Source organism: Centrocercus urophasianus, unplaced genomic scaffold (genome assembly GCF_019232065.1).
Source record: "Centrocercus urophasianus isolate 14NV4802_14NV808 unplaced genomic scaffold, USGS_Curo_1.0 seq_10, whole genome shotgun sequence".
Classification (NCBI taxonomy): domain Eukaryota; kingdom Metazoa; phylum Chordata; class Aves; order Galliformes; family Phasianidae; genus Centrocercus; species Centrocercus urophasianus.
The window spans coordinates 71781897-71796311 of NW_024884142.1; the positions used below are offsets into that span (position 1 = coordinate 71781897).

Below are 14415 nucleotides of genomic sequence, written 5' to 3' on the forward strand. Positions count from 1 at the left end.
ATTTTCAAGCCACTGAAGTCATGGGAATAACACTTTGAATATAAGCACTGAGAACATATACAGGGAAAATCTACTTTTTGAGACAGCTTTTTGAGCGTGTGGAATCTCACTTTAGATCAACTAACACCAATTACTCATAATGCACAGTCTTATAGTACTAAAGGTGTAGATACGAGCACTAGGGCTGTGCATTGTTTGACAAGTTGGTTCCTAATGTCATGGCCGAATGTGTGGTTTCGCTTTTGTTTCTGAGGAATGAGTTCAGCAATCACACAGATGGCATGAATTATATATGTATATTAGAATGATATTTTATAACATATTTGCCATCTTGCAAATACCAAGATGTTCTTAAGCATATTCCATAATTTTTGCTCATCAATTGTCTTTCTTTCTACTGTCTTGGGGGAGTGAGGATAGAGGGAGCTTTATCTGAGCTCATCTTTACATCTTCAGAGTAGTGTTTACTGACATATATGGCATGCTGATTTTTCTCTCCTTTTCAGAAGAGAAACCTGATTGCTCCAAGGCCCGCTGTGAGGTCCAGTTTTCTCCTCGCTGTCCGGAAGATTCCATCTTGATTGAAGGTTATGCTCCTCCCGGGGAATGCTGTCCTCTCCCAAGCCGTTGTGTGTGTAATCCTGCAGGCTGCTTGAGGAAGGTTTGCCAGCCTGGCTATTTGAATATATTGGTTTCTAAGGCATCAGGAAAGCCAGGGGAATGCTGTGATCTCTATGAATGTAAACCAGGTAAAAGTGCGCACCTTTTTTTTTTTTTTTTTTTCTTTTTCCCAATTTTCAGTTTAATCTATCTAACAAGTACTATTTATATAATTGAATCTGATGAAACCTATGTAGTATCTGAATTATCTTCAAAATTTAGATGATATTTGCGGCCAACATCCTCTTAAAAATAATAATAATAAAATTTTCTTTATCTTTATCTTGAAACATTTTATTTAAACTGAGAAACCAGGGAAAAGCAATCTTTAGTGAGAATACTGTGTTTCAACACACAATATAAGTGAGAGTGACATATTTTGTTACAATTTTATTTCTACAAAGGTGTTTTTTCACCATGGGAATATTTTGTGCATAAAACAAATCTTAATTCAGTGCTTAAATTTTATGTAGGTTACAAGTTGATGACCCTTAAAAATATGGAGCAAGAGGTCTGCAAAAGAACATAATCAAAGGCTTTGTAGCATTTGCAGTGTCTATCAATTTTCCATCGCATGGGAGCACAAACAACCCTTTTCTTGTGATTTGTTTATATCCAGACTTTGTTAAAGATAAGTAATAAAAATAAAGGAATGAAAGCAGGCATATAAAATAGTAACATCCAAAATATCATATGTAAAGAGGTTTGAGTATGCTAAGTTATGCATTTTCTCAAATACTCCACAAAATGCTGTGTGCTCTTTGTCTCCCATGCCTCTGTTGTGTTTTTCCTAATGACCAGTGCAAATCTTCCTATGTAGAAATTTAAGTAAATTCTCTGTCTTGAACAGGTAGAAAACAAAGCTTATAATAATACATGCTCTAGAACATTTTGTCAACCTCAACTTTCTTTCATCTAGGATTAGCAAGTAGACATTTATTAAGGTATAGTTTCCTTGTACTTAGTGCTGTGTTGTTCCTCTCTAAATTTTCCTGAGTTTATCCACATTTCCTTAAAATGCAATGTCCAAAGGCAGTGTACTATTTTGGATGAGTCTTTGTCAGCATTAAATACAATGGTATTTAGTGTACAATTGTGAAATAATAACTACTGGCATTTCATGCAGAATGCGGATTAAGAGTGAACTCTTGAGATTTATTTAGTTTGTGAAATGCTGTGAACCCAAGATCTTTCTGTAGGATGACTACAGAAACTACAATTGTTGGATTATGTGGTAATTCATTTATGTTATGGGTTTATGTGGCTATATATTGTTTGTTTTTTTTTTTTTGAAGTGTTCTTCATTTCTTATTGGAGGGAGATGCATTTAGGAGGGTAGGGGAGCAGAGGCTTTGAAGACACTTCAGAAGGAGAATAAAAGAATTTAAGGGAAGAATAGAGCTTTGCAATGGTGGTTAGGAATTGAGGGGCTAACAGAGAGCAGAGAGTCTGAGACCTTTTTTATCAAAGAAAATATTTTCATTATCTCCCAGAGTTGAGTAATTTATATGATGTATGGTAAGAGTCTAGAAAATGCAACAATCCTTGAGGGATCAAGGAGAAGTGAAAGAGAATGGTAGTAGGAGTCTGCATCAGCTTGGATATGTGGAAAAGTGAAGCTGGGGGGGACAGGGAGGGAGGCCAGCAGGTTTGAGGACAACAGGAACTGAAGTGTTGGTGAGAGGCTCAGTGAAGTGAGCAGTCTTTTGTGTCCAGGCAAAAATGGTTAATGAAAAATGGTTAATGAAAGATAAAATGATCAAGCTACTGACAACTTGCTCACAGTGCCTTGGTTTTAGGAAAAAAAAGGAGTACTATTACAGGTGGGTTTCTTAGTAACTACATAGCCCAATTTTTGTCAAGTTAGACTTCAGCAGCTGTACTTGCATTTTTCTTTGTGTGTGTGTGTTTTTGTTTTTCTTTTTTTTTCTTTTTTTTCAAACCTTGATGTAGATGTTTGTTCTGTTTGGAGTAGTGGGAAGACTGTGCAAAAAAAAGGAAGTCAACACAAGACCAAAAACAAAGGAAGGAATAATGTTGGCAAGTGTTAGTAGACTACAAATTCCTTACCACAGAAGACTTTTTGAGTTTGTTTTTTTTTTAGTGGCAAATCTTTGCAAATCTGAACCATTGCTCGGTTTTCAGAGGAGCCTTGTTTTCAAGGATTATAAACTGCGCTTTCACAGGCAACATAATTTGTTCTTGGTATGTGAAGAAAATCTGAATACTGAAATCCTTTTTTAATATTTCCTCATTTTTTATTTTTTTTCAAATTTGCAAGTCGGAACAAAATGACGTGGTTTATGTTATCTAAACTTTTGTGTCATATTAATCACTATGGTTTCAAGTAAGTTTTCGTTTTTTTATATGTGAGAATAAGCACTGGAATATCTTGTTTATTAAAGTTTTGTATTCATAATCGTAGAATTCTAGAATAATTTTGGTTGGAGGAGATCACTAGAAGTCATCTTGTCTGTTCCATCTTTTCCTATACTATTTTGTACCATTTATTCTCTGTGTGTGTATATATATATATGTACTACCAAATGTGTAGTAACACGTGGTTAACCTGTTCATGCAGAGTTTCTTATGGAACTGATATTATCTATTCTGTTGAATAGTGTTAGCAAGTCTGTGAAGTTTACATGTGGAAAGGAGAAAATTTCTGCATATTTTTCTACAGACTTAAAATTGAAGTTCTGTAACTTTTGCTATCAGGGTGTTTGCTCTTCCTTCACTATTGTGTCTCAGTAACCAGCCTCCTTAGAGGTTCTCAACCAGTGAGGAGGTTCTGGTGGAAAGAGCCTGCCAGAAGCTAGAAGGTGTGCTTCCTACGGTAACAGTGCTCTTTTATATCAATCTAAAGGGTTCATGGAATTAAAGCATGAACTGTGTTTGCTTCTATTCCTTAAATAATACGACTTTGCTTTTCAATTTACAGTGACATTTGAATTTGGAATCTTCTGCTGAGAGTTACACTTGTAAATATACTATGGTAATTGAGTTACTGAAAGGAAAATAGGAAGTGGTTGCCTTAACATTAAATGCTTGTATAAAAATGAAAATTTTCGTTTCAAAATGTGCCAATTTTTCTGCAATACAATGATTACAGTGATCAGAGGCATTAGTATATAATTAAAATGAAGTAGTATCTTAGTAACACCTGTTTACTAACCTCCAGATTAACTTAAGATAGATATTCTTACCAAATGTTGCACTGACATAAGTATGACCAATTGTGCAACAACATAAGTAACAGCTATGTTACTTATTGCCTGCAAGTCTTTTTTTGTTTTGATATTCTTCCTATGCTCATTTCTGAGATGACACTGATCTGGTGTCATAAGCAACCTACCTTCCCTAACCCCCATGTTCCCTTTCCCTGACGCAGCTCCATGCCGTTCCCTCGGGCCCGTCGCTGTCACACAGAGCAGAGCTCAGCGCTGCCCCTCCGCTCCCTGTGAGGAGCTGCAGCCACCATCAAGCCTCTCCTCAGCTCCTCTGATCTGAGCTGAGCAAATCAAGGTTTTGAAGAAACCAATGATTACTTATCATCTCTAGCATCAATTCATGGCATGGGAATTAGTACAACTGAAATGACCTTTTTTTTTTCCTGGTACCTAATCTTCATTTAACACTTGCAATTGTAAATCAGACGTTACCAGTTGGCATCTTTCTTCAGAGAATTTAACATTTTGAGTAGTCAAGGCTTGACGGAAAGTCAGCAATAAATTTTAATAAGTAGTGTTAGATGATGCATAGGGATCTAAGTTGTGCTCCACCCTGCTACAGCTTCAGCATTGAAAATTGCGTCTGGAATTTTTACAGGCTTGCACGAAGGAGAAAGGTCAGAAAAATCAAGATTTATAGATAGTAGAAAGTATAGTTACATAACTTCATTCTTTATTGCTTTCAGAAATAGTACACGGTTGTTGCTCAATTGGGTTTTTTTAGATGCTTTCTTAGAACGTGATTTTGAAAGAACTTAGAAGGTGAATTTGGAAAAAGACTTACGAAAATCAATTGGAAAAGTCTCAGATACTTCTCTAACAGAGCTGGAGAAATGGCTGATAAGTTGGCAATGATGGTAAGGAAGAAAGCAATTAGAACTACTCATTAAAAATAAGTAAAAGCAACAGGACTGTATTGGGAAGTATATGTGACAGTAAAGTTAATGAAGTCATTAAGTCAGTGAGAGAACTGGTCTGGAAGTCTGGGAATGTTATCTTTTCTGTTACATTTAGCATATTCTAAAGTGTGAAGAAGTGTAAGAGGGATGATGGATTGTCAAAGAGAGCCGGAAACAAATTAAATTATAAACATAATGTATGAGTGTTTCAGGATCCTGGTTTTTTTTCAGGAAAAGTGTAGGAAATGAAGGAGGTGTGAAGGGGTTTTGTGGTTTTTGTTTTTCCTCCTTCTTTTGAAAGAAAATGTAATTAACATTACCAAATGTAGTTAGGTTGTATTATGCTATTAATGAGGGGGGAGTTTAAGTGCATCCTGATCTGAAAGCAAAGGGTGTTGTGTGATGCTACTTGGCTGTTGTAGAAGTTGACTTTGTACTCTTAGAAAAGAACTTCAGGAAACTTTTACTTCTGGGAAAACCAAACCAAAAAACTGTCAAAAACCCCCAAATCTCCCCTGTGCTGAGCCAGTGTTGCACCATAGGTGCAAATATGGGCTCCATCAAAAGAAGGGTGGCCAGCAGAGACGGGGAAGTGGTTGTCCTCTACTCTGCTATTGTGAGGCCCCATCTGGAGTACTGTGTGCAGGTCTGGAGCCCCCAGTACAAAAAAGACAGGGAGCTGGTGGAGAGGGTCCAGAGGAGAGCCACGAAGATGATCAGAGGCCTGGAGCACCTCCCCTATGAGGACAGGCTGAGGGAGCTGGGTTTGTTCAGCCTGGAGAAAAGAAGGCTGCAGGGTGACCTCATTGCAGCCTTTCAGTACCTAAAGGGAGCCTACAAAGAGGAGGGGAATCAACTCTTTGAAAGGGTTGATAACTGCAGGACAAGGGGAAATGGTTTTAAGTAGAGGGAGGGGAGATTTAGGTTGGATGTCGAGGGAAATTCTTTACAGAGAGAGTAATGGAACAGCTGCCCAGAGAGGTTTTGGATGCCCTGTCCCTGGAGTTCTAGGCCAGGTTGGATGGGGCCTGGTCTAGTATTAAATGGGGAGGTTGGTGGCCCTGCATGTGGCAGAGGGGTTGGAGATTCATGATCCTTGAGGTCCCTTCCAACCCTGGCCATTCTGTGATTCTGTGAAATACTGTCTTGTTTTTCAGCTTTTAGACGTGCAAGCAGTTATTTGGATCTCATCTCTGTACAATGTATGCTATTCTTAGAGAAGCTAGTACAGTATGTAAAGGCAGAACTTCATGTAATTGTGTTAATATATTTTACTCGAAAGTTATTTTCTCCTAATATTTATAGTTTTATGATTGGAGAACGCAGGTTTTGTAATTTACAGAGGTGCTTGTGCAGTTCTAGAGGTGAGGCATGATTTGCAGTCATGATAGGGTTTCTGCTACATTCTTATAGGAAAAAGAAGTAACTAATAAGAGTTACAAATTCAGTGCATGAATTGAAGATTCATAAACATTGAGTGCAACTTCAGTAATAGGAAATTTCAACGTTTGAGATCTTACAGTGATGTATTAATCAAACTAGATGTCTAAAGCTTAATGTTTCTAATAAAGGCAATTTTATTTGAACAGGATTTATAATTCTATTAGCTTTCTAGCCCTAAACTTATTCATGAAATGTACACTTTAGATAGTTGCTGGAGCCAACGTAAGACCTGAAAACAAAACTACTGTTTTAGTGGTAAATGGTTAGTGTCTCATTTTTCAGAATGATAATGCAGCTAATCTGGGGAAAACTTTTTAAGTAATAAAGAATATAAAGATATATAGAAGTATATAAAGATTATAGATTGTTCTGCTACCTTACATTATTTTCAGCATGCTGGAAAGTTAAGCTAAATACTTTTTGAATTTTGACAAACCAATTTAAACCTGAAAGGTACTTTTTTTTTTTCCTGCTTCTAATCTCTTACCTCTCTTGAGCTCTGTCATGTGAGGAAAGACTGACAGAGCTGGGAATGCTTAGCCTACGGAGGAGAGAACTCAGTGGTAGTCTCATCAATGCGTAGGAATGGTTCCGAGCAGCCTGGTCTAGGTGACCATGTTAGAGCAGGGTGGTTAAACCAGCTGAACTTCAGAGGTGCTTTCCGTCCTCTATCGTTCCATGATTAGCTTAATAATGTAATAACAGATATCTCCTAGCCTGGAGAGAATGTTGAGATGGCATATGAGTGTGGATTCTGAGAGTGATGGATAAGTAGATTCATTGTTCACCAAATCCTACTAATCCTAACAAGATTTAGAGAGAATTCTGGTACTAGCAAAGTCTGTGTAAAACAATAGTGAATGGTGGGATCTTGCTACCACAGGAGATTATGGAGCAACTATTTTCAGAAAAAAAGAATTGGACAAGTTGATGCATAACAGGTACATAGTTGTGTATGAGAGTTTGAGGAGAACATCTGAACAATTTGAAGGCTCGTGGAAGAGGAAGGAATGCCATAGGTGATGTCCCTAACTAATATCTCTCTTTGCCACCATTGAAGATAACTGGTTAGACAGACCAGTACTTTGACATAGCATGGCATTTTTCTTTATTCTGAGGAATTCTTCATCTTGTCAGTGTAGATAGATCTAACAATCTGCATTTCTGTTTCACTGTATATAAATAACTAAACAACACAAGAATAAGCCTTAAAAATGAAGTGTGCATGTGCAGACACAAATCCAGTGTATCTTTTTTATTTATTTCCTATAATAAATCAATTTTACTCTTTAAGAAGGTTTTAACCGGGAAAGAAATGAAACAATATTATTTTTAATTGCTTCTAAAACTGTGGGAAAAAATACATTCTTAAAAATCAAGTACATTTCTAGTAATGAATGTCATTCACTAATTTAATGATTACTTGAGGTTGCCTGTACAACTTTTATCATTTTCTTATTAAGTGATACTAGTTGATAACTGAGTCCATAATATTAAAGTGAATATTAAAGAGGATGAAAACCTTTTTTCCAATATTACCCACCAAGCATGCAGTCAATAGATACATTGTCTGATTTAAATTTGAAGACTGATGCATAACTGATTGCTTAAGGTGAATTAATTTACCAAAAATTTGAAAGCACGAGTAAAAGAAATTTCTTCTCCCCTTCTTCCTTAGTGTTCAGTGTGGACTGCAGCACAGTGGAATGCCCTCCTGTTCAGCAAGTGGTTTGCCCACTGGATAGCTATGAAACCCAAGTCAGGCTGACGGCTGATGGCTGCTGTACTCTGCCTACAAGGTTTGTGTCTGGATGGTTGAGTATTCATTTTTTCATTTATTTTTTAATTTTGCAATTCAAGAAATACAGACGCAAGATAACAATGCATATCACAGAGGCAATAGAAGGTAATACAGGGCAGAATATATATGCAGTAGGTTAAAAGATTGTCAGGCTTAAATATTAAATCTATCTTTTTCAAGCAGAAGATTCTTCTCAGTGCGAATGCATCAAATTTTACTGAATTTCTTTGATTAAGTGAGTTTCCAGTGTATTCAATTTGTTTTACAAAATAAATCATTTTGAGAAATGTCTTTGAAGTTATGGCAAATCTGACAGAGAAAATCTTACCTAGTTAAAGAAAATAAGGTATTTTTTCTGTGTAGAATCCTGCTGTAATATGCTGAAAGATGATGACTATCTGGTACCATAGGGAAAAAGAAGTTTCAGATACTCATTTCATTTTATTTCAGTCTGTTAAGTGTAATTTACTACATTTCAGGAAAATAAGACAATTCTGAGTTACATTTTTTTTTTCAAAGTTCTGCACCACTGTTTCAACTTCTCTTTTTGCAACAGAGTTCCTCAAACCTGATTGAGTATTATGCCCAATAAATATCTATTCAAGCAAAAGGTACCTTTACTGAAAATATTTTACACAATACAGAAATTATTTCTTGTAGATATGAAGCTAGCAGGATTTTTTTGTATGAAGGTCTTTCACACTGTATGATCTGCCACATACCCAGCCACTCGTGAAACTGAAGTAGTGATAAACTTGTGAATTCAGAAAGAAGCAAATAGCAAAGCCTGTACAATCATGGAATCACAGAATGGCCTGGGTTTGAAAGGACCACAACAGTCATCTAGTTTCAATCCCCCTGCTATGTGCAGCGTCACCAAAAACCAGACCAAGTGCCCAGAGCCACATCCAGCCTGGCTTTGAATGCCTCCAGGAATGGGGCAACTACAACCTCCTTGGGCAACCAGTGCTTCACTGCCCTCTGAGTGAAAAACTTCTTCCTAATATCTAACCTAAACCTCCTCTGTCTTAGTTTAAAACCATTACCCCCTTTTTCTGTCACTATCCACTCATGTAAAGCTGCCGTTCCCCCTCCTGTTTGTACACTCCCTTTAAGTAAGGAAGCCCACAATGATGTCTCCCTGGAGCCTTCTCTTCTCCAAGCTAAACAATCCCTGTTCCCTCAACTTTTCCTCATAGGAGACGTGCTCCAGCCCTCTGATCATCTTAGTGGCCCTCCTCTGGACCTGCTCCAAGAGTTCCGTAACTTTCTTGTGCTGGGTGTCCCAAGCCCGGATGCAGTACTTGAGATGGGGCCTCACGAGAAAGATCTTTACCACTGGGTACCCTTTGGGTACATGTTCAATATAGTAGCTTCTTGGAAACTGTTGTTTACATGAACTATGAGGACAGTGATAAATTTTTACTTTCAAATTTCTTTCAATTTCCTTGACTGAAAACTCTAGATAGGCCAATTAGGTTTGGTTTCAAAAAAAAAGAAAAAAAAAAATTGAGTTTTATACTTCTGCAATGTGCTGTATTGATAAAAATTGTGGGTTTTTTATTGTTGGGTTTTTTGTTGTTGTTCTTTTTTTTTGTGTGTGGGGAGTGAAAAATAATCCTCTTTCATCTTTTATATAATAATTTAAGCATTCCTTCTGTTAGCAAACACAGAATACTGAAAAAGTCGAACTTCATTTGCTTCAGAAAAATGATCATTTAAAAATATTTTCTATTTCCAGAGCAGATATGAGAACTGATCTTATATAAAACATCTTAAGCAAACAATTCTTTCTTTGAAATAATCTTTTTTTCTTTCTTTGGTAGTATTTAAAAACATAGCCAGTTGGTTTGCTATGCGTAAAATGTAACTGATGTCTGAAATGTACTTGCATGTGTGCATGGTAACTAAGTGATCAAAAGAATATTCCCATCTTCTGCATACAAAGACCCCCAAGCAGGCTCAGATTGTGTGAATTCCTAGATAATTCTGAATCACACTGAAAACACTTGAAAATCTGATTGCTATGCATTTTTGGGATTGGAGTTTAACAGGATCAGGGCTGTGATGGATGTGTTCTGAGCTCCTGGAGTCTTATGATCAGAATTTCTAAGCATGTTTTTGTGTTAATATTTGTATAAAGCTGCAGAAAAACATACTTGGAATAACTTGCCTGGATCTTCAGGCAGGTTGAAACATTTACAAGAGTCTTGTACTTTTCCATTAATTTTAATTTTGTGGCTTAGACTATGTTCTTTTATACAGTTATAACACAGCTCAGTGTATTTTTGGATTGTGTTAATTTCAATTTTTTTTAATTAATTAAACCAAAGCAATGGGTCACTTTTTAGCAGAGGAAGTGGGAAGGGAAGGACAGCCAAATCTGACAGTGCTAAGACCATCTCAGATGCTTTACTTATTGCATCCTGATGGCGATTAATTATTTAGAATCACTATGGCACCATATTCCTTAAGAAGCACAGCAGTAGTCATACGTGTATTGGATATAAGGGAATTACTTGAAGTGGGGGGAATAAAGGAACATGGGGGACATGGGAATAACCAAAAAGAAATATTAGATAAAGGTTAGAAGAGAAGCATGGGTGTGAAAAAAATGAAAGGGCAGAAAGGAAAACTATGTTCAGCTACTTTGAGCATGGAAATCAAACCATATGAAGTTAGACTGGAAACTTGTAGGATGTGAGGAAACATTGGAATTTTATATTTGAAGCTCAGATCATAATGTCCCACGAGGCTTTTGTATCATAACTATAGACGTCAAACAGAGTGGAGGTTTATGGGTGAATGACTCTGTACTTGGAAAGGAGAAGTTTTCTTTAATTTAAGAATTCCGTAATAAACATGTTGAAATATAAACAACACAATGACAGATTCAGTTTAGAACTGCCTAAATCTATGTCATTATTCTTTGTCATCGTTAAACTCAGAAGTAGCATTGTATGCTTTTCTGTGCATTTGATAATAACTTTAAAGCAGAGTATGCTTCATTAATCTGTAGATTTTAGTCTTCATTAAGCTATTTTTATTACAATTATTGACTATTTCAAGAAATAAAAATTCTCGTTTTCTACTACTAAAATCCTGGCTTAACAACAGCAGAAGTGGAAACCAGTGAGTATCATGGTAAGGAACGAATGGCTGCATGCCATTTACTTGATTAACAGCTGACAACTTCACATACAGCAGGAGCAGATAGGTGTATGCTTGTCCTTGACTCATTTTTAATATGCAGTATTGTTGTATCCCCTTTCCCAAACAATTTGAAGGTAAATTTTTCCTGCACCTTTCCTTTTTCAGATTTTGGGCATGAATCAGTCACAATGAGTCAGTGTCACAGTCCTTTGTCTCCTTAGATGAACTCTTAAAACATGCGTGGCTTGAGTATCTTGCTGTTTGCATGGCTTACTTTACTTCTCTTTGAGAAGAGACTATACATCCAATAGTATGTTCACTAAATCCCAGTAAGAAGATTGCTTGACCTACTTATTTTAAAAGTTCACACCAGAAACCCAAATATTTTCTAGATTAGAGAAGACTTCAGAAATAATTGGTATGTTTGTTCAACAAAATCTCAAGTAGTGTGCCTTGTGTCTGAGTTTTAGCTTTAAAATGCTGTTTCAAGGTTTTGGTAGGAGAACAAAGGAAAGAACAAATGTAAATGAAACACAAGAAGAGCAAATTACAGGCAGACTTTAAGAGTGAGCTATTAAATTAATGAAACAGGAATACAAGTCATAAAGATTAATTAGTTCATATTTCAGATAAAAGTGAAGAATGGCTTTTGACAGATACCATTACTTCCTTGCAAAATTGGAGTCTGAAAGGCTTCAGCTTGAGGGATGGGTGAATCAAGATTTTTTTATTCAGACCAATTCACCATCACTTAGTTACAGATGGTTGCATGGCGTTGCAAATGCAAAACTTTCAATTGGATAGAGTGGTGTGGAGGAGTAGCACTATAGGCTTATTGTTTAGAAGTAAACCTCTGAAAGAGTTTCTTCAATGAATTAGTCATAGATTTTTTTTTTCCTGTTTGAATAGCCTTTGCCCTGTTGGTTTTACTTTACATGCAGTTGCAATGTCTCAATCTGTGGCTGCTTTGAATGGCAATTCCAGAGATTGTTCTGTAGTATCATGGAAAAATGATGAAGTTTATTTGACAAGCAAAAGTGTTAGTTCTCTGGGTAATACAGTAAAATGTTGGTTTTACATTCTAGTGACCTACTAAGCTCTTTTAGGGGACAGTTTACATGTGTGTTTTGTTTTTCACCTGCACTAAGCTACAATTAGAAAACAAAAAAAACCAAAAAAAAACCACCACCAGTATACCTTATAAGAGTATGCAACCTGAAATATTTCTTAAAATGATTTTGAAATGTATGCATTGAAAGCAAGAATATTCTCTGTTTAATACAATTTAGGGTGATAAGCTACAATATTTGTCAACAGATAATGAGATTGTTTGAAAGAGATCAATGAAATTTATCCCTGCCACTGAAATTTAACAAATTGCTTTTTTCTTACACAGTACCCATAGTACCTATCAGTGATATTAATCTGTTAAAAAAAAAAAAAAAAATCTAGTGTGGAATTTCTAAATTATTTCCATGACGAACAAATTCAAGCTTTCCATTTCAGTTTTCAAGCAGTTAACTGTATGCTTTTTTTTTTTCTCACATTTCCTTAGAAAGAAGTAGCAATAAAATGGTCTGAGTTAATACTCAAACTACATATTGATAAAAAGCATTAGAGACTGTAATTAGACTAAAAATCATAGAAGGAATATCTTCATTTGGTGTTGAACATTAACGTCTGAACATTAAATACTTGATAAATGATGCATCTCAAAGCAATTTTCTGTATTCTTTGTTGTATTATTTGGATCACACTTGAAATTTTTTTCTGGAGTATTTTGATCTCATAAGTTGAGATATTAAAACATACTGATTTGAAACAGAATGCAATTTTTACTGCAGATTTCAGATGACATATTTCAAACTTATCTTGATAAAGAGATGGAAACTACACTTTATTCAGATTCTGGAGTACCTGAAGCTTAGGAAAAAGAGTGATACTTTCATGTAGCAGCTAACCATTTATTTACTCAAGGTTAATGTTAAGCTATATTTGGATAGAAGTTGAATACAACTTAAAACAGTATACAACCAGATTATCATATCTGAAGTAAAATTGCTTTTAAAGGCATACAGAGTAGCAAAGAGCGTAAAATTACAAAGTCACATTCAACTTTGATTTATTAAAGTAAGGAAACAGTCATTTGTATCTGTCTTATGTTAACATATTTTTTTAAAAATTAATATGCCATACTTATAGCAATTCTGATGACAACATTAAGGAATAATAGCAATTTATATCACAGTCTCTGAGTTTTGTATGCCATCACAGGACTGTTTGCCTTTGATTCTCAAGGAAGAAATTAACTAATTTATTATTTGTCAGCTATGGTGTCTGCAACAGTCCCTGCATTAGACCTACCAGCTGATGGTATTTATTCTGTTTCTTGTTATACTGATGTCTCAGGAATCTCAGAGGCAGCTAGAAATAAACCAGCACAGTCTTTTTCTTATTATATGGTAGCATACAAGACTAAGTAGGAATTGTGTAGTTGCAAGTTTTCTTTTGAGCTATTACTTGCATTTGGTTTATATTTTAGGGTACCAGATATGGTTGGTTCAACACTGTTTTTCTTTTGATAGCAACTGAAGAGTCGCCAGTCATCTGTGCATCCATCTCATTCAGCATTAGGCGTTAGTTCAGACAGATCTTTTCAGTCTTGCTCCTGATCATAACATGATTCTTCCATGTTTGTATATATTCTTTTCTTAGGTCTTCCTACGTTTGGAAGATCTTAGTTTTATTATTTATATATGTATGTGTGTGTGTGTATTTGGGTGTTCAGTACAGGATTCAAAACCTTTTTAGAGAACATTGAAGAGTTCTCAATGAGATGTAACATCTCAAGAGATGGAACATTTTATCTCGCTCTTCCCCCAGAACCAGTCATTTCTCTTAGCAATTTTTGTTGATACAGAGTTTTCTCTTGTATTTGTTTTGGAATTTTTAGATCCTTCTCCCCCACCCTTCAAGAAATATTGTCCAAAAGAAAATGGTTATGGTTCCCAGTTTTTGTAAAGGAAAGTTCAGCTGGAACTGGTAAGGCAAAAAAGAAATCCAAGTATCTATATTTTCTTGAGATTTCTATTCAGGATTTGACTTCTGACAAATCTTTGTATCTGGACTTGAGGTCTCAAAAATCCATTTTAAGGAGCTGCAGAACCTTTGCCATGCCTAAACAGAACAGCATGATTTTCATAATGTGTGCAAATAGATGTTTAGGCAT

The 14415-nt window shown here is 35.8% G+C and overlaps 1 protein-coding gene across 1 annotated transcript in view; it reads left to right on the plus strand.

The window, feature by feature from the left end:
• CRIM1 (cysteine rich transmembrane BMP regulator 1) overlaps nucleotides 1-14415 on the plus strand; it is a 163551-nt gene that overhangs the window by 81566 nt on the left and 67570 nt on the right. Inside the window, exons 3-4 of the mRNA XM_042817488.1 lie at nucleotides 507-749; nucleotides 7911-8031. Of these exons, the coding sequence (XP_042673422.1) occupies nucleotides 507-749; nucleotides 7911-8031 (364 nt within the window). The remainder of the gene's footprint in view (nucleotides 1-506; nucleotides 750-7910; nucleotides 8032-14415) is intronic.